Source organism: Malus sylvestris, chromosome 2, assembly GCF_916048215.2.
Source record: "Malus sylvestris chromosome 2, drMalSylv7.2, whole genome shotgun sequence".
In the NCBI taxonomy this organism is placed as follows: Eukaryota; Viridiplantae; Streptophyta; class Magnoliopsida; order Rosales; family Rosaceae; genus Malus; species Malus sylvestris.
In genome coordinates, this window is record NC_062261.1 from 16,684,484 (window position 1) to 16,705,376 (window position 20,893).

The 20,893-nt window shown below is 41.8% G+C and overlaps 2 protein-coding genes across 2 annotated transcripts; both read right to left on the reverse strand.

The window, feature by feature from the left end:
• Positions 1 to 2,202: 2,202 nt before the first annotated feature.
• On the reverse strand, positions 2,203 to 5,838 carry LOC126601717 (probable pectinesterase 29). The gene is made up of 6 exons (XM_050268469.1): positions 5,753 to 5,838; positions 4,203 to 4,343; positions 3,919 to 4,077; positions 3,092 to 3,308; positions 2,655 to 2,869; positions 2,203 to 2,314 (listed from the first exon to the last, which is right to left on the reverse strand). The coding sequence occupies exons 1-6, from the start codon at positions 5,836 to 5,838 to the stop codon at positions 2,203 to 2,205; spliced, it is 930 nt and encodes a 309-aa protein (XP_050124426.1).
• Positions 5,839 to 11,975: 6,137 nt separating this feature from the next.
• LOC126611295 (uncharacterized) lies at positions 11,976 to 13,049 on the reverse strand. Its single transcript, XM_050279511.1, has 2 exons — positions 12,963 to 13,049; positions 11,976 to 12,872 (listed from the first exon to the last, which is right to left on the reverse strand). Exon 2 carries the CDS (start codon positions 12,811 to 12,813, stop codon positions 12,388 to 12,390), a length of 426 nt encoding a protein of 141 aa, XP_050135468.1. The 5' UTR covers positions 12,814 to 12,872; positions 12,963 to 13,049; the 3' UTR covers positions 11,976 to 12,387.
• Between the last annotated feature and the right edge of the window lie 7,844 nt (positions 13,050 to 20,893).

Below are 20,893 nucleotides of genomic sequence, written 5' to 3' on the forward strand. Positions count from 1 at the left end.
AAGGAGGATACTACTTGGCGGACCTTGAAGGAAATTGGCAGAAACATCCCATTAATGTTAAATTCTTGAAAAAGTATTGTCCTACATTATGGGATGTTAGAGATTGTTATATTGAAGAAGATGCAAAGTAAAGCAGGCTTCGGGATATTAAAGTGCAGTGCATGTTCATCAATCATTCAAGAAGACACAAAGTAATGTTTATTTCATTTCGACAAATTGGTGAAATTTACAACAGATTCAATTCCGATGTGCTACGTTCGATTCCTTCCAGGTGCAATGGTGTCTCAGCCGATTTTCTGATATCTTCATGGATAAAATTCGATCAGGTGATCGGGTTGTGCAGCCAAGATGAGCTTAGTAGAGGATCCTCAGGCAGAGTCATCACCATACATGATGGTGAAGCCTGACTTACCATAGCAGTAAGCAGGAAGACCAACCTTCATGAGGAAACCGCCTGACCAAGGGTGTTGGGGATAGCGGGGTGTTTGACCAAAGGTGTTGGAGATAGTAGTTATCTGATGAAAACTCTTTTTCGTACGAAAATGGAGTTTTAGAAAACCCCATTTGAATCCTAAAGAGCTCATTTTACAGTTTTGGGAAGAAAACTAAAGAGGCAGAAGTACTTAGGGTTAATAAAAGGGAAGGCTGAAGTAGGATTGTTGGCTGAAGTAGGATTGTTGGCTGAACAGAAGCAATTTCAAGCCTGAATTTATAGAAACCACATAGGATAGCCTAAAGGTCATGAGAAGAGCAAGAGACGCAGGATCGTAGTTATCATGTCTAGAAAACACAAGTTCCAAGAGCAGGTATACAAGCATGCGGATATTCAATCAATATCGGCGCCTGGAATTCCAGACTGAATATTGATTGAAGGGGGCACTGTTTGGGTTAAAACTTAAACTTTGGGCTCAAAAGGGAGTTGGCCCAAAAAGATGAGAGAAACTCGAAGCCCAGAAGGCAGAAAAGGCTTTTCCCGACTAGGTGTAGATCATTTGCACTACTTGCTCACCTACTTAGGGACGAAGCGGTATAGACCAGCCAGCTAATCAGCCCAAAAGTACTTTACAGTGGCAGTACAAGTAAATAGCTGATGAGTCATCACCATTCAAGCTGCATTCGGGCAAGATTATTGCTACAAAAGGCCAAACTGAAGTCTCTATAAAAGAAGAAAGAGAAATCAGAGATAAAGACACTCAATCAAACAAACAAATACAAGCACAAACTCTGCTCAAAGCCAGATTTGCCTTCAAACGAAGTTGTAGTCAGCCTAAGCCTTCATCCCTTTTGGGATAAACCCTCACCAAAACCCTTTGTAATAGCTCTGCTACCTTGTCCTAAGCTTGCTATAGTATCGATTTATTTCTGTAAACTCATCTCCTTACCTCATTTGTAAAAGCTCTCAAACCCCTTGATAAACCACAAAGATAAGAAGTTACAAGACGATCAGCCTTGCCCGACAAGGTTAAACCTTGCCCGACCCTCTTTGTTTTTGTCTTTTCATTCATTAGCCTAGCAATATGTTGTATACTTCAAGTTGTATTCAAGTTATTTCTAGTAAGATGACTATTAAAAGACTCTATCAGCTCTTGAATCCGATTTGAATATGTCTTCATAGTTCAAACCAGATCTAAGTTCTAAGCTCTTGGGCATGTAAGATTGATCATTTAAAAGTCCTTGGCCTCAAGGCATAAAAAAGAACCTTATGTGGACTTAACCCATCCACGACAAGCTTTGATAACAAGAAGTCTGAAGTTACTTGGGGCGCAAGTAATCGATCTATTTCTTAGTTTTATTTCTATTATATTATGATTATAGTAGAACGTTTGAGTATAGAAGGGATTATGATGGGAAGCCTCAAGACCTATATCTAAGGCCCTACAAAGGCACCTATTTGGGTTCATTTTGCTCTGTGGGCTCGGATAATCAGAATTATAATGGTTATAACACTTCTGCAAACAATAAAACAGACATCATATACTCGAGTACTGGGTTAGTTCTTGATCGGAAGCCTCAAGGCCTACACCTAAGGCCCCACAAAGGCACCTTTCAAAGTTAACTTTGTCCTTCTCTTTCAGCCTTGCCCGACAAGTTTTGCCCGACAAGCCCACCAGTGAAGCAGAAGCCCGACAGAAAGCATTAATCACCGCCAACCTCTCGGGGAGCTGTGTGCTCGTCGGCTAGGAGACATCCCCAACGGAAATTCTAGCCACGAACAGCCACTTCCTTAGGAGGTAACTGCTTCTCCCATTTAACACGATGTCTCATATCTGCTCCTCGTCCTGTACAACCCACCTCTGAGAATGTGATTAAATTCCTATTAAAAAAAGTAACACAAAAACACAAGAATTAAAGTTTAGTATTGCATCATCAACAATAGTTTAATATAATGTTATGGAAAATTTTGAAACTTTACTAAAGAGGTTGACACAGTGTGTTCTTTTAGTAGTATAGATTCCATGTGTAATAATTGACACATAAAAACGACTTTATAATTGTTCATCTAATGGAGTTAACCCTTATGTATTAGAGCGTGTCATTAACGATGTTAATTTTACATGCCCTAAATAGTATTGCCCTTTTATTTATCATGAAGAAAAATGCGTTGTTCAAAACAAAAGAAAACTTACTCAGAACCAGAATAATCCCATGCTTACCAACCCTCTGGGTTAATGTTATTTTCCATGTTGGTCGAGGCAAACAACACTCTTGCAAATTGTCTGTAGGCTCTCCCTAAAAGTATAGGACCTGTGCCAAATATATTGCAATCTTTGAATACAAAACCTGTCGTATCGTTAGGACTGTCACGACCTTGAGCTGTAATATAACCACCACCACCTATTTTGTCTGAGAGTGTATGTATATGGCATTTCTGCAAAATAATTTGATGGAGAGTAAATCAATAAATGCATACATGTTTTGTAATATACTAAATTTCTATACATATTTTTATTTATACGCAATATTCAGAGAAAAAAATTTGGAGTGTCAACCTTAAATGTATAATGCTCTTAATCAACTTATATGCAAACTAAAATGTGAAATTAAATACAGGAATGTGAGAAAAAGTAAAAAGGAATATTAGATATTTAACCTCATAAATTGACTGGCCATTGCCCCAAATAAAGTCCATAGCCCCTTCAATAAAGCAATTATAAAAGCAGTGACGACCTTTGAAATCAGTCAATGTATCTTGCAAGCTGATGAAAGAACATTGATAGAAACTTGCTTTGTCTGATTGAATTAAAGCCGCAGGTGCCCAGGTTGTTCTCTTAGTGGCTATCGGTTCGATCAGGTGGTCATATACATTCCGTTGTGAATTCAAGGGTAAGTTAAACAGAGAGACTTCAAAAACTACATATGCACAACCAGCATGTATAACGCTAAAATTAGTAATCTAACAAGAGTAATGCTAGGTAAACCAAAATTTTAAATTAAATTTGCAAACCAAATGATGTGTCACCAATAAGAAATAAGCACGATAATTAACATTTAAATAATAATCCAATTATCAACAACCACATCTTTTAATTTACAAAATTTAATTTAAAATTTTGGTGTCCCTAACATTATCTTATTGGTTGCCAGAAGTGAATTCACTTCGGTGCTACATAGCATTAAATATTATGAGTCTTTGACGACCTGGATTTACGAGACTACAATAAAAATAATTCAAGCCAATTTAGGTTATCCAATGCTCTTAAAATTTAATGCTACGTAGCATGAAAAAACTTTCCGATAATATTGATACTAAAAATATTGTACGCTCTAAATTTTCTATATTTAAAAAGAGCATAATAACTTTTCGAAGCACCAATTACAACAACCTTATATTAGAAAAGGCGTAACTTTTATCGTTGATTATTTTTCAATTCATTTGTGTGCTAGGAAATTATAAGATTTCATTATAGACGTTTAACCTTGAATACTATATTCCGCGCCACAAAATTATCAGCAGACAGCTCAAACGTAGAATTGGTAGCGCTACTCCCAGCATCACCAAATTCAATCGTGGTAAGATGTCTAGGGTTTCCTTCAAGAATAATATATGGTTTCTCCCTTGGAATCAAAACTTTTTCACTGCATGCAAAGAGAGCATATCAAAGTCTGTTCTTTTCTTTTCTTTTTCGATCAATAGCATATTATCACAGTTTGTGATTTATTAAACAGATTGGAAACAAAAACTATGAAAAAGTATTACTTACAAGTAGACACCTGGGCTAATAAGGATACGAGTCCATACTACATTATTTGGTGGTACTGAATCAATGGCTTGTTGCACTCTGAGAAAATTTCCTTTGCCCCTGTGATCGACTGTGATGGTAGTTGAAACAATATCTTGTGGACTGTATAACGTGCATCCAATGTTCTCAGTAAAAAGAATAGAGCAAATATGGTTGCCGCCATAAGGGACTCCATATTGCATGCAATATCGTAATTAAGGCTTCTCAGATTGGCATAAGAATATATATGAAATTCTTCATCTTATTACAAATAAAAGAACACAAATGTTAAGTTCTTTATACAATGTTTTTGGCTGAAAATAGAAACCAAAATCTTAACGAACTAATCAGCATTCTTCTTTTGGTTTCTAAATTTTTTTCATACTATATACACATTAATTTTAACTTTCTTGCTGATAATAAATATAGTAAGTCATTAATCATGCAATTGCATGACACAATATTTTACATATGGAGGGATAATCTTGACCTTGGACGGATTATAATTATTTTGTTCGTATGTGGTACTTTTACCGAAATAATTTAAAACAGTTTTAACTTATACCGCTTTTTTTTTTTTTTTTTGAAAAAGAATAGAGAACAACAAGTAAGCCTTATCTCATTAAATAGGACCATTTGACAGCCTGTCCCGAAATATGGAATATTTTGTCCTCAATAGCATGGAATGACAATTTTGCCCTTGGGCATTGAGTTGTAAATCTGTAAATTGGGCCAAGGAAATGGACCTATTATCTTTGGTCTTATTTCCTTGGAACCAATAGGAAATTAGTAGGGTTGTTAGGTTTAATTTTGGTAGCCCAATTGGAGGTTGAGTTGGGTTATAGGTGTGCCCAATCCAGGCATAGTCACACACATTCACACATGCGTTGACCTCTGTCCCTTTCCTTATCGATTTTCTTCCATTTCTATACAACCCGTACGGTCAATTGCCAACTAGCCTCTTCATTCGTAGATCGAGCTAGTGGACACCATCACCATCTTCTTCATAACCTCACAAACTCGCTTATACCCTTAGTTCCTTGTTTAGTGGCAGAAAACCTAAGAAATTAGAAACCCCGATGAGGTGCACAGTGACCCCATCATGATCACGGAGGTTTCATCAAGTTTTAAGGTTCTAGGGAGCTTTAGAACGTCTTTGTGAAAATTAGGGAAGAAATTTGAAGTGTTTTGGACGTCAGGAAACTCGAGTTCATCGAGCTGCATGGGTGGTCGGATTATCGAGATTTTTCCAGCGAAATCCCGTGAATTTTAGGACTAAAAGTGGTATGGTTTTGTTCTTCTCATTTTAAGCTTCATTTTGGTGAAAATTTCATGGATTTTGGTTGAGAAATGGAGGAGATATTGAAGTTCTAAGTTTTTCCAGAATCCGGCAATCGCAGAGATCAACGGCGCCAAACTCCAGAGAACCAAGGTTGAAGGAAGAGAATATTCCGTCAACTTTGACAGAATATGCTAATGACGTCAGGTATATTTAACAACATATTTTATATTTTAACGGAATGTTCCCTAACGCTGTTAGGGAATCCGTCAATGTGCCAAGCACGTGGGCGGCGCGTTTAGCCGTGGCTTGGCCAGTGCGTGAGGGCCCGTGGGACATCGGAAACTTTTTCTAAAAATATGGGGATGTTCCTGAGGTTGAGTAGGTCACGGTGGTATATTCAAATACCCCAATTGAGCAATGTATGAGAAGTGATTGCGTAGTTTTGTTTATGTGCTTGAAAATAACGTTTAAATAGTTATTGTGCATATAGGTGAGACCTATCCTGAGGGCGAGTGCAGTCAAGTAAGGCTCGGGGGTTACGACCCTTCCACATATCAGTGAGTGGGTTTTTGGTTTTCAATATATATTTATATACTTGGTATTTTTTCCCAAAAAACTTAATTAAATGGTTTTATATTTTGAAATGCCATGTCAAATGCTCTCTATATTTAATTGTGCATTAGTATGGATATATATATATATATATATATATATATATATATTATTGCTCGACGCTCATGTAAGCTTCAGGTGAGTATATTGATGGTAATGATGGTATTGAATATATTAGTGCTGAGATGTATTTCGAGCTTATTATCTTGCACCCTGGTGTTAGTGCTCCGCCCGAGGATAGGTCCTAGCCTTCACGTGATCGTTCACCTCCTGCAACACACGCTCACCTTGGATCCAAGGTAGGTGCCAACCTGTTGTACAAACCACTTTAGGTGGTTTCGACTCGTAGGTGACTTGCGATACTTCGCACAGCTTTCATGTGACCGAAGCACTTGAACGTATTTATTTACACCTAGCCTGTCGTATAGACCACATTAGGTGGTTCCGACTCGTGTGCAAAATTTGATTGATGAGTTGTGGACCCTGCCGTATAGGTTACTTTAGATGACTCCGGCTGGCATACTATTTCATATTGATTTATTGCACCTGGCTTACTTATTTCTTTCTGAGATTTGACATGGTATATTCGGTGGATTTGTTATTTTGAATATGATTTTGAGATATAATCGTATATGCTATTTTCTGGGAATTATACAGGTTTTACGGCGAGTGGTTACTACTTTTGATAGTGAAATGGTTTTGAAAAGCTTTGTTTTTGCCTAGTCACACCTTCTGTTTTGCACCCCTCTAGGTTCTAGTTAGGAGTGCTCGTTGGTGGCTTACGAGGAACTCACGGCAGCTCTGACAGATTATCACTAATGTAGGACCATCTTTTATATTGTATAGTTAGTATTTGTCCTGCTGGACTGCACCTAGGATACCTACGCTCTGGTTATGTTTAGTCACACTTAACTTTGTCCTGCACTTATTCTTATCTAGTGTTTTAGTCAATTTGGTTTCTATTTATTAGCATTTCTTTATATTAATATTGTTTCCGCACTGTGCACATGGCTACGTCACCCTCACGTGACGGTCAGCATGCCTCGATCTAGGTCGGGGTGTGTCAATTTGGTATCAGAGCCTAGGTTTAGCAATCCTGCATATCTTGTGAATACTCTAATTATTTTGGTGTCTTCTGTCAGAACTATGCCTCCTCATAGAGAGCCACGTCCTTCAGCTGAGCCTAGTTTCCCTAATATTGCTCAGTTAGGGGAAGCTATAGCTAATGCTATTCAGTCTTCACTTTGTCCTCCCCAAAGGACACTGTAGACATCGAAATTTTGGTAAATAAATGTTGACCGATAAATCAAAGTGTCAACGCTCATGTATTACATAAATTTTACACGTAGCGTGTGACTCAACGAAAATTGAAATGAGTTGGAAAAGTCATCAAATAGGACACGTGTCAACATCTGGCAGAAACGACTTATTTCATCTGGAATATTATATCCAAAATTAGGCCTTGGAAAATTCTATAAATAGAAGCCAATTTCATTCATTTGGGGAACCAATTCATATTACACCTTGAAGCTCTGAAGCTCTGAAACCCCGAAGCTTTCAAGCATCCAGGTTCCCGAAGAATCAAGAAAGCCTTCTTCATTCTTCGTTCATCGTTCTTCCAAGATCAAGCCCCGACGGCCCTTGAAGAAAGTGTTCTTCGTTCATCGTTCTTCCAAGATCAAGCCCCAAAGGCCCTTTGGATCAACAATCATCCACCAATTCAAGATCAAGCCCTGACAGCCCTTGAAGAAAGTGTTCTTCGTTCTTCGTTCATCGTTCTTCCAAGATCAAGCCCCGACGGCCCTTGGATCAACCATCCACCAATTCAAGATCAAGCCCCGACGACCCTTGAAGAAATCACCATCGTTCATCATCCGTTCATCCAAGATCAAGCCCCAACAGCCCTTTGGATCAACAACGTTGACAAATCCACACATCCAACCATTCTTCAAGATCAAGCCCAAAAGCCCTTGAAGATCCATTCATCACTGTTCTTCGAGATCAAGCCCAAAAGCCCTTGGAGATCCGTTCATCACTGTTCTTCAAAGATCAAGCCCAAAAGCCCCTTTTAAGATCCGCTCAAATCCACCTTCAAGATCAAGTCCACGGCCCTTGAAGAACCTTCATCCTTAGATCGAGCCCAACGGCCCTTTGGATCAATCACACATCCACAAATACACACCTTACGGAGATCGAATCAGATGATCAAATTTAAGAGAGATTGTAACCTAAAATCATCAAACACCAAATATTTGTTTGTGCACGTTGTTCTTGTCTCTTTCGTTTCAGGAATTTTCCGTGTTCACAAATTGGCACGCCTAGTGGGACAATCTCTACCTCTCATCTCTTTCTCCGTTCAAGGAATCCAAGCACACCTCAAAGTCAATGGCATCAAGCAAGGGACAAGCCATTCTCGCAACCACTGAGGGAAGGATCCTAAGCACTTCTGCCGCAAACGGACAATCCATTGGCGCCACAACCGCTCCTCAACATGCCACTTCAAAGTTGGTGCCGCTAAAAGAACAAGGGGAGCATCAAAGGTGTGAGTCTGTCATCAACCTGACCTCGCTGGGGGCACCGAAGCATGCTGCTAAGGCACACAAGATGACATCCCAAAACAGCCAACGACGTTCTTCGTCAACATCTTGGATGTCTAAAGGAAAGTCACGTCTATTGGTTGCACAAGTCATGACCATCGGCGTTACCTCCATCGAAAAACAACTGGCTCAAATGAATGAAGCGATCGCAAGGCTAACATGGATTGTTGAAGAAAAAGACTTGCAAATCGCTGCACTCGTCAGCCGACTAGAGCCACAGGACGACGAGAACCCCGACCCAGAGAATGATCCACTAAAGAGAACAGATGACGAAGAAGATGAGCCTCAGGTGGAGAAAAACGATGTGAAGCCAGAGCCAGACCAAGCAGCGGCACTCATGGGATCTCTTTCTATCCAGCAGCTGCAAGAGATGATCACCAACACCATCAAGGCACAGTACGAAGGGAGCTCAAATACCTCCGGGTTGTACTCAAAGCTATATTCAAAGAAGATCGACGCCTTAAGGATGCCGAGGGGTTATCAACCACCAAAGTTCATGCAATTTGATGGAAAGGGAAACCCGAAACAGCACGTTGCCCACTTCGTTGAAACTTGCAACAACGCAAGAACCGAAGGGGATTACCTCGCCAAGCAGTTTGTGCGCTCGCTGAAAGGAAACGCCTTTGAGTGGTACACAGACCTAGAACCTGAGTCCATCAACAGCTGGGAGCAATTAGAGCGGGAATTCCTCAACCGCTTCTATAGCACCCACCGCACTGTGAGCATGCTAGAGCTAACGAGCACAAAGCAGTGGAAGGACGAGCCAGTCATTGACTACATCAACAGATGGCGCACTCTAAGCCTCGACTGTAAAGACAGGCTCTCGGAAACCTCTTCAATCGAGATGTGCATCCAAGGCATGCAATGGGGTTTGCAATACATCCTTCAAGGCATTAAACCGCGGACCTTCGAGGAATTGGCCACTCGCGCCTATGACATGGAGTTGAGCATCGCCCATCATGGGAAGAAAGAACCGATCGCCGACTACAAGAACGAAAAAGTTCTTGGGACAAAAGTGGAAAAGGCTGCATGGAAACCCACCAAGGAAGCGATGACGGTCAACACATCTCCTGTCAAAATATCCACATGAGGCAAGGCGATTCAAACCGAAGCTTTTCGTGATCAAGAGACGCGTAGACGCACTTTGAATGAGCTTGAAGAGAAGACTTATCCATTCCCCAACTCTGATGTGGTTGCCATGCTAGATGACCTGTTGGACAAGAAGGTGATCAGTTTGCCTGAGTGCAGACGGCCGGAAGAGATGAATTGTACTGACAGTCTAAGATACTGTAAATTCCACCGCTTCATCAGTCATCCGTCAGAAAAGTGTTTCGTGCTGAAAGATCTCATCATGAAGCTGGCTCAGAAAGGAATCATCGAGCTAGATCTTGACGATGTGGTGGAGTCAAACTATACCACCTTCACTTCTGACTCTTCCAACTCAAAGTTTTCACCTCAACCGCTGAGGGCATCCTCCAAGACAAACAAAGTTGAAGGATGGACTCAAGTCACTCCTAAGAAATTGCACAAGAAGCATACGTCTCATCCACAAGTCCGCCAATCGGAAAGGGGGCAAAGCAACTCTTGTCAACCTTCAAAGCAACGTGAAAGTGTTGAGGATGATGAAATTACGACACAAAGATCGTCTGTTGCCATCACAATGCGCGATTTCTTTCCCAAAGACTTCTTCAATCACTCGGTCAAGGCTCCTTGCTATGAAGATTGTGAGGAACACCTCTCCAAAATTGCTTGACAAATCTACCAAATGCTCCTTGTTCGCACGAGCCTAAACTGCACGAACCAAAGCTCTTTGTCTGTAAGAGCCTAAACTGCAAGACACAAAGCTCTTTGTCTGTAAGAGTCTAAACTGCAAGACACAAGGCTCTTCGCCTGCACGAGCCTAAACTGCATGGCACTAAGCTCCTTGTTCGCACGAGCCTAAACTGCACGAACCAACGCTCCTGGTCTGCACGAGCATAAAAGGCAACACCAACGCTCCTTGCCTGCACGAGCTGAAACTGCAACACGGCACCAAATGCTCCTTGTCTGCACGAGTTGAAACTGCAAACGACAACAAACACTCCTTGCCTGCATGAGTTAAAACTGCAAACGGCACAAAAAGAAAAAAAAATGTATGTTTTTGAACTACGTTTTGACTTGATCTCTTCTTTTGAGGGGTACGTAGGCAGCTTGAATATTCAAAAAAATTCGAGTTCAGTCAAACCAAAATAAGGAATAAAGATTTTATTAAAAGTTTGATGCTATTACAATTTCTTTGTACAAAAAAAAAAAAGAAAAAGAGATACATGTTTTATGTATTTACAAAAAAAAAAAAAAAAAACATATGTTTTATGTATTAAAAAAAATATATATATATATATAAAGGGCCTCAGAAGTAGCCCGTGTCCAAAACCAAGCAAAACCAAGCCCATCCACTTGTGTCTCGGCCCAGCAGCAACAAAAGGCTCAAGCCACAAGCCACAAGCCCAATCCGAAGTCAAAACTAATGCCTGCTCAGACTTCACTTACAAATCCAGGCCTAATTCTTGAAGCCTTGATCTGCCGAGCCCACTCTCCTGGTCGTCTTCTTCTACTCCAAATCCAGCTCCAGGAAGAAGGCACCCAAGTCCACCAGCTACAAATCCGGGTACGGCTCTCAAAGCCCATCCTCACTAGGATCAAAGCCTTCATCTCCGCCGCCACTATCTCTAAACGTCTCGCAGGCTGTTGCCGCCTAAATCAGATGGCAGAGGGCCGTTGATCAGATTCGAACCCGCTGGGCAGCTCGCAAGAGATCAAATTGTACGACAAATCAAGAACCCGAAGCACCATGGCGTTAAAGAGCGACTGTGGAAGCGACCCGTTGAGGGGATTGTGGGAAAGATCGAGATTTTGAAGGTGTTCGACCATACCGAGGTTGGCAGGAATGGAACCCAGAAGCCGAGAGTTGGGAAGATTCAAACCCACACGACTCTGGGGTAGTTCTCCGGCGATTGGTGTTTACTGCGCCGCACAAACGACGCCTCCTCCTCTCTCTACCTCGAACCAAGACCTTCTTGCTAGAGGCAGTAAAACCTTCCCAGAATGCCAGATCTCGAAGCGGAGGTGATCGCAAGACCAGATCTGCAGCAAAGGCTTTCAGCGAGACCAGAACCTGTAGCTCGACCGGCGGAGCCACAACTTGCAGTGGAAGCTGAAGCAGCGGACGAGCAAAGAAGTACAGAAGCGGGTCTACGTCTCCGGAGCTCCAGGTCCCTTTCTCCCTCGAAGCAGACATCCTCCTTGCAGCGGTAAAGATCAGTTCACTTTTTTCTTCTCCACCGTGAGAACAATAACCACAGCTGCGCAACCAGAAGTTCAAGTAAAACTTTCATTGCAGAGAGTCGACGTGTGTGCTGAAAAGCGTGGGTTTTGTTCGAATCCGGATCGCGATTTGGATCCCTCGAGCTTTCTTCATGGCAGCCTCGTTTGCCCCGTTTGTAACTCTGCCTGGAAAGGCGTCCTTCCCCACGGCACAACCATCATCTTCTTCTCCCAGCCATTCTCGGCCTACATCGCCACCTATCAAGACCCGAAAGTAATTTTCAAGCTCTCTTTGCAGGTCGTCATTCACGCTGCCGTAGCCTTCGACATGGCTGCTATACTTGCAAGCACTAACCATTGATCAACGCTGACGTCAAAATCTCCTCATCCGCCTTGCCCCGAGCTTGACCATGCCTGAGGTACTGGACATTACATGCCTCATTGCTTTGCCTTGAACTCTAATGGCACCTGCTCTGCCTAGTATCTGCAGGTCTTCGACTGCGTTATCAGGTTTCAGAAGGGCTGCACGATCGAGATCTTTAGTAGCTTCGAGCCCTTGTTTTCTCCATCCCTGATATGTATTGCTAGCTACCTTCGTCTCCTTACTACTCGTTGTCAGATCGCTGCGGCTGCTGCCCGTCATTGTTTCGAGGCTTCCACTGGCTGCAGCAACTGCACCTCCCTCGTCAACACCTCCCCCGATTGCAGCAGCAAGCTCAACCTCGTGCCCTCCATGGCTGAAGCACCGGTGCTCCGAAGCCCTCTCCAACTTCCCATCCTCTCCTCCTTGCTCCACCATGGCTGCAGCCTTTGAATGAGATTGACAAAACCAAAGTTTGACAATCCACACCCAAAGACCTCATCCGTCTCTTGCCTCGCAGCTGCCACCAACTTCAAAGACCGCTATCAAACGACTAGCCGACCGAGAAGCTCTTCCTTAAACTCTACCTCCTCCGTCTCTTGCCTCGCAGTTGCCAACAACTTCAAAGACCGCTGTCAAACTACTAGCCGGCCGATAAGCTCTTCCTCAAACTTGAGCTCCGCTCCCTGCAGAAGTTCCTCTACCCATCACCTAAACTTATACAGAAAAAAAAAAAAAAAAAAAAAAAAGGGTGGTGGTGCACCTGGCACCACGTGAAAAAAGGAGAATGGTGCATCTGGCACCATAATTAAAGGCAATATATATATATATATATAATAATAATAAAAAATATATATATATATATAATAAATTTAAAAAAAAATTTGATCTTTGGTGCGTCTGGCACCATGTGACAAAAGAAAAAAAAGAGAAAAAAACAAAAGAAAAAAAAAGGATGGTTGTACAGCGCCAAAAGAAAAAGAAATAATATATATATATGTGTGTGTGTGTGTGTGTGTGTGTGTGTGTACATAATATATATATAGCAAAAAACAAAATTGCATTAAGAGAAATAAAGTCCATTTTATTTATTTTTCTGGAAATTTTGCATAAATTTGCATTATACATACCTTAAAAAAAATCAAATCAAATCAAATTTACAAGAGGGGATCTTCAAGGACGATCAGGTGCCGCCTCACCACTCGGCAGAGCTCCAGAAATGAGAGGCGCTGAAGGTTGACTATTTGAAGCCTCACCACTCGGCGGAACTCCAGGAAGAAGAGGAGCCAAAGGTTGGTCATTCGGAGCTTCACTACACGGTACAGCCCCAGAAGACGAAGGCAAATGTTGTTGGAACAAACCCACAAACCTCCGATGATCAAGTAAAATCTGACCATCAGATTCCTGCATCTGGTCAATTTTCCTCTTCATGTTTGTGGCATAGTTGTGTGCGAGCTTGTGCAACTGTTTATTCTTATGCTTGAGCCCCCTAATCTCCTGTTTGAGACTCATCACTTCAGCCGCCAACGATTCAACTTGACGGGTTCGAGCAAATAGGCGTTGGGCCATGTTGGACACAGAACCCGCACACTGCACACTAAGAGCCAGAGACTCCTTAACAGCCAACTCATCAGACCGCCTGGAAAGTAGTCTGTTATCTTTGGGGGTGACAAGGTTCCGGGCCACCACCGCAGCGGTCATATCATTCTTCATCACCGAATCCCCAACGGTAAGAGGACCAGTAGGGGATATGAAGGATGGGCGCCATATGTTATCTGGAGAAGACGGGACTACCTCTTCATCAAGGTTCAAATCAAAACGACGGTCGGAGGGCCCAGACATTTTCAAAGGTGTTGAAGAAAGAAGAGGTCGGACAAATCAAGACCTTAGAAGTGCAAGAAGGGAGTTTCTACAAGCGAAAATTCAAGTGTGCTTTGAAACGAACTGCGTACCTCTATAAAAAAAAATAAAATAAAAAAAAAAAAATCGGCACTCGACGGGACTTCAGAGATCGAAGAGGTGAGCTCAGAGTTCGAAAATGCCGATTCAAAAATCGAAGAGGCAAGCTCAGAAATCGGAGAAGCATCTTGCTTTTCCAGACGCGTCAGCACCCATCACACACAAACTCAGCTTTGCGGAAATCACGGGCAATTTGTTAAAGCGCCAATCCCAGATATCGAAGAGGCGCCAGTCTTTTTCAGCCTCGTCAGCACCCGTCACGCGCAAACTCAGCTTTGCAGAAATCACGGGCAATTTGTCGAAGCGCCGATCCCAGATATCGAAGAGGCGCCAATCTTTTTCAGCCTCGTCAACACCTATCACATACACACTCAGCTTGACGAAAATTACGGACAATTTGTCGAAGATTTCTGATAAAGAAGAAAGCACGTGAAGCCATATGATGCGAAATATATAAGCACACAAATTTAACCCTCTTTTTGACAATTGTAGTATAGATGTAAGTAGGGTATCGTTCTAGGCCGGGGATTAGGAGGGCTTGCTAAAAACCTCTCACTTGACTCAAAAATATAAGAAGAAACTTAAAAACACAAAAGTAGGCTTTAAAACACTAAACTAGACTCTAAGAGTTCAAAACAAACTTAAGCACACTTTGATACAAGAAAATAAATGGGGGGTATTGGTTTTGGTTGTGATTGAGATAAATAGTAAAACTAAATATATGGTTGATGGATTAGCTAGAGATCCATTCTTCACACATGACACACTTGAACATGAATTGATTTTCAGTTGCTTTTCGATAAGCTATTAATACTCAATGCCCCAAATTAACCGTGAATTGCACTAATTAACCCTCAGTTTTTCCACAAGTTATTGGGTTGGATGATTGCATACGACAACCCAAAACATTCCCTACAAGTTCCCTACATGAATTGCATAATAGAGAAACAAGCAAGAATCATTAAGTTCTATGAAAAACATAAGCATTGACGAGGCACTCGTTACTATGATTTGCATGAAACTTATGCCAAGAATTTACTTAACGTGATTGTGACTAGCAACCTTCACTACTTGTGAATATAAGTTCATAACGATTAGGTGAAATTCCCTTATATTCTAGCGTCAAATTCATGCATGAAAATTAAGCGTGCACTCTTAACCAACATACACAAATCATTTTTTATACGAACGGATAAGTAAATTGAATTCACAACTTATAAATCACAACTGAAGGTAATCAATTCATATTACAAATATATTCATGGTTTCGAATTAACCTCTAGCCAAAATAAGTTTAATTACACATTATTAAAACAGAAATAAAATAAAAGTAAAATATAGATTTGGAGGGAATTAACCAAAAGATGAGTGCTTCTGTTTTGCTCTTCCAGTTGCTGCGCAAGGGCCGACTGCTCCTCTGCCTTGCTGCCACGGGCAGCAGAGTTTTGTTTTTCTTTTCTCGCACCTTCTCTGACTTCTTCTCGGTACTGCCCAGCTGCAAAGGCAGCTTGTACCTTCTCTGCTGAGGCCTCCAGGTACTGCCCAAAGGGCAGCACACACACACTGCACAAAAATGCCGAGCCCCCCCCAAGCAGTTTTGCTGCTTTTCTTTATTCCCTACGCTTCCACGCAAAACTCACCTACCATGCTGCACTTGCAGCTTATATTATTTTTTTCTTTCTTCCACTATCACCACGCTGCAAAGCAGCCTTCCACCTTTGTATGTGCTCTCCTTTCCGCCCCATCAGCTTATTCTTTTTGTTTTCTATTTGCTTCACCAACCACACTGCCAAAATTTGTAATACAATTCCTCCAGAGACCAAAATTACCAAGGCAGCAAGTTTTCCAGTGTGCAAGCAAGCACTAACCTGAAATCATGTGGTGCTTAAAATAAATATATGGAAAACATAACTCAGCAAATTGACAATAGCAAATAAAAGAAAGCAGTCATGAAAATAACGTAAATAGATCTTATTTGTGCTATTTTTGTTTTCTTTACATAACAGATCTTATAAACACAAAAATAACGTAAATAGCTCAAAAATATAAGGAACTAACTAAGAAAAGACGAGTGAATTTGAAGTAAAAATATATATAAATATGATCCTATCACCATACTGATCAATCACGCATTGGTTGCCGACACGAGTGAAAGAATAGTACCTTTACAGGTATTAAGGGACCTCTTATAACTGTCCACCTTCACCTTCCATAGCAAGGCAGACATACAGAGCATTTCTTCATCTCCAAAAATGCTTTCCCAACGAAACTTCTCGAGTCATTCAGTGTTCCTTATTCCTTGGGGTACCTCTGCAAGCCAATGACTCCAAAGCAAAAGTATCTCATATCACCAGGGTAGAAAGCAAGAGTATCTCATATCATGCACTCTCCCTGTCCTTTCCTTTGTCCTTGTTCCTACCTACAAAGACAAGGATAAAGAAAACAATATGCCGGAACTTCCACTCAAACTCGGGTAAGGAACCGACTGCTTGGAACCCTTCCCTGATTGCCTACCTAGCACCGCTCTCGAGTACTCACCTTCCACTGCTGCTGTACTTTCAAAGAAGCTGCCATATCTGCCTGGAGGACAGATAAGGCAAGTGAAAATGATACCTTGCAGCATGTGGAGACAATGTGCAGAAGGAACAAGCAGAGAAGAATGCGGTCTGCACGGTCAACTCAGCAGAAGGAGTCTGAACTGAGGAACTCGAGAAGCTGCCACATCTGCCTGAAGAAACAAGCAAAGAAGAATGCAGCATGCACAGTCAACTCAGCAGAAAGAGTCTGAGATGAAGAACTCGAGAAGATGCCGCATCTGCCTGAGGACGGTGAATTCATTTTGACCCTCAAATTCTTGGGTCGACTTACTAGGCGTTGTGGGCTGCACGTGTCGTTTCACCACCCTTGAGTCAAACCCTTAAAGATCAAGTCCCCAACTGGAAGAAGAGCCCATCAATCTTGAAGATCATACCGTTGACCAAACTGCTCAGGTGCGAATTAGAAAGATTGAACAGAGCAATAAGCCATCACCTTCACCTCGTGCCTGCTTGTCATGTGTTCGAGTCAACCTTTAAGAATCAAACCTCAACGGCCTTTGAAGAAGTTTCCAGCCAAATTCAAGATCAAGCCTCGACGGCCCTTGAGGAAATCACAAGTCCGATTCAAGATTAAGTGTCTACCACCCTTAAATCAAAACCTAGTTCAAGAATAAGCTGTGGAAAATCAACAATTGGAGGAATCCAGAAAACCCTCCAACCTAGTTTAAGATCAAAGTTGTGGAAAGTCAACAAGCGCAACAAAATACGTGCCGATTCATCCACTACCAAAGCCAAAGATCATCTACCACATGAAGCACCTTGTGGCCCAATTTCAACCTTCAAGATCAAGCCTCGACGGCCCTTGAAGAAATTTCAAATGAAAGTTCAAGAACAAGCCTCAACGGCCCTTGAAGAAATCTCAAGCCCAATTCAAGATCAAGCCTCAACGGCCCTTGAAGAAATCTCCAGCCCAATTCAAGATCAAGCCTCGACGGCCCTTGGATCGACATCTACAGTAAGGGACTTCAAAACGCATCTCCTACACGTGACAAGCACATGTATACGACGTGCCTTGAAGTGGGGGCATTTGTAGACATCAAAATTTCGGTAAATAAATGTTGACCGATAAATCAAAGTGTCAACGCTCATGTATTACATAAATTTTAGACGTAGCGTGTGACTCAACGAAAATTGAAATGAGTTGGAAAAGTCATCAAATAGGACACGTGTCAACATCTGGCAGAAACGACTTATTTCATCTGGAATATTATATCCAAAATTAGGCCTTGGAAAATTCTATAAATAGAAGCCAATTTCATTCATTTGGGGAACCAATTCATATTACACCTTGAAGCTCTGAAGCTCTGAAACCCCGAAGCTCTCAAGCATCCAGGTTCCCGAAGAATCAAGAAAGCCTTCTTCGTTCTTCGTTCTTCGTTCTTCCAAGATCAAGCCCCAACGGCCCTTTGGATCAACAATCATCCACCAATTCAAGATCAAGCCCCGACGGCCCTTGAAGAAAGTGTTCTTCGTTCTTCGTTCATCGTTCTTCCAAGATCAAGCCCCGACGGCCCTTGGATCAACCATCCACCAATTCAAGATCAAGCCCCGACGGCCCTTGAAGAAAGCACCATCGTTCATCATCCGTTCATCCAAGATCAAGCCCCAACGGCCCTTTGGATCAACAATGTCGACAAATCCACACATCCAACCGTTCTTCAAGATCAAGCCTAAAAGCCCTTGAAGATCCGTTCATCACTGTTCTTCGAGATCAAGCCCAAAAGCCCTTGGAGATCCGTTCATCACTGTTCTTCAAAGATCAAGCCCAAAAGCCCCTTTTAAGATCCGCTCAAATCCACCTTCAAGATCAAGTCCACGGCCCTTGAAGAACGTTCATCCTTAGATCGAGCCCAACGGCCCTTTGGATCAATCACACATCCACAAATACACACCTTACGGAGATCGAATCAGATGATCAAATTTAAGAGAGATTGTATCCCAAAATCATCAAACACCAAATATTTGTTTGTGCACGTTGTTCTTGTCTCTTTCGTTTCAGGAATTTTCGGTGTTCACAGACACCTTTAGAGACTGTGTATAATATGAAGTTGAATCATTTCATGGGTAATGAAGGACATGAAATAGTAGAGCGGTGGCTCGATCATATTGAAAAGACTTTCCGTGTGATGCAGAGTCAGGGGAGTCTTCCTCTTGATAAGTGTGTCGAGATGACTACCTGGTTTCTAGGTCCATAACCTGCATCCTGGTGGAGACATGAGTCTTATCAGGTATCACCAAAGGAAGCTGCTGATTGGGAAATTTTTAAGCAGTTATTTTAGAAGAGATTCATTCCTCCAGAGTATATAGATCGCCAGAAACAAGAATTCACGCACTTAAAGTAGGGAAAGATGACAGCTAATGAGTACTACATGAGGTTTACTAATGTGTCTCGCTATGATCCGTAGGTTTCTGCTAATCCAGTTGAGATGCTTCATCGTTTCAGGTTGGGTACTCGAAAGAAATGACATTATTTGGCAACCACAACTCTTTATGCTACTTACCAGGAGTTTTATGAGATTTTACTTCGAATTGAAGATTCAGAAAATATGCCTAGTGAGAGCGAGGAAGAAGAAGATAACCAAAAGAAGAAAGATGATAAAGAAAATGGTCAATCATCTCAAGGACCTCGTAAGACTCAAAGTTTTAAGAGAAGTGGTGCCAGTTCTAGTTCTTCTAGCGGAGGTATGAGTTCCACTAGGCAGATGATAGGTGGTAAATTTTTTGGAGGTCCTTGTTTTCAGAGGCAGAGAGATTATGGTGGTTCTGATAGTCCGTTTTGTCAGAGATGTAATAGTCAACATTTTGGGGAGTGCAGGCAAGGTAGTAGAGGATGTTTTATCTGTGGTCAATTGGGGCATAGGGCTATGCATTGTCCTCAGAATCAGCAGAGGTCCCAACAATCTTCTTTACCACCATCAGTGCCGATCCAGCAAGTTTCAGGACCTAGTGGTTATGCCTAGGCGGGTCGTGGAGGTGCTTATCATTACCAGGGTGATGTAGCTCCTTATTCTGCAGGGCAGTATCAATACCCACAGAACCTGTATCAGCAGAGTGGTTATCCTCAGTATTCTCGAGGTTATATGCCATATCCACCATATTCAGCTGGTGGATCACAATGGTACCCTGGAGGACAATCCCAGCACGTGAAGGTTGCTTCTAGTAGTGCAAAATCATCGAGGCAATCTAATCAGCCAGTCCAGCAGCGTAATGTGCAAGGTCGTAGTGGTCAAACTAGCAGAGGCCGTGGAGGTCGACAGCATGCTCAGAGACGTATTCACCACATGACATTGCAGGATGCTCAGAATAATCCTGATTTGATCATGGGTACGTTGAATATTCTTGGTCCTAGAGTATTAATTGATTGTGGTGCTACATATTATGTTATTTCTCATACATTCGCTAAAATGACATAACCTCATCCTACACCTCTAGGGTATGATTTAGAGTTTGCTATACCTAGAGGGGAGAAATGTTATGTTAGTTGTGTATATCCAGGATGTCCCATGTTAGTGGAGGATGTAGTTATGCCAACTAATCTCATCCCGTTAGATATTATGGATTTTGATGGGATTTTGGGCACATATTGGTTGCATTATAATCATGCCAATATAGATTGTTACGGGGAAATCAGTTACTTTCCATCGTCCTGGATTGCCTAAGGTTACTTTTACGGGCGAGCGTAGTGGGGTAAGGTATGGTGTTATTTATGCCATAAAGGCTAAAAAATTGTTAGAGAAAGGTTGTCAGGGATATTTGGCTCATGTGGTGTTGAATGATAATACTCCTAATAGTGTGGAGAATGTTCGAGTGGTCAGGCATTTTCCTGATGTGTTCCCTGATGATTTACCTGGATTGTCACCAGACCAAGACGTGGAGTTCACTATTGATTTACTTCTAGGTACAGATCCTATATCTTTAACTCTTTATCGAATGACTCCTGCTGAATTGAGGGAATTGAAGAT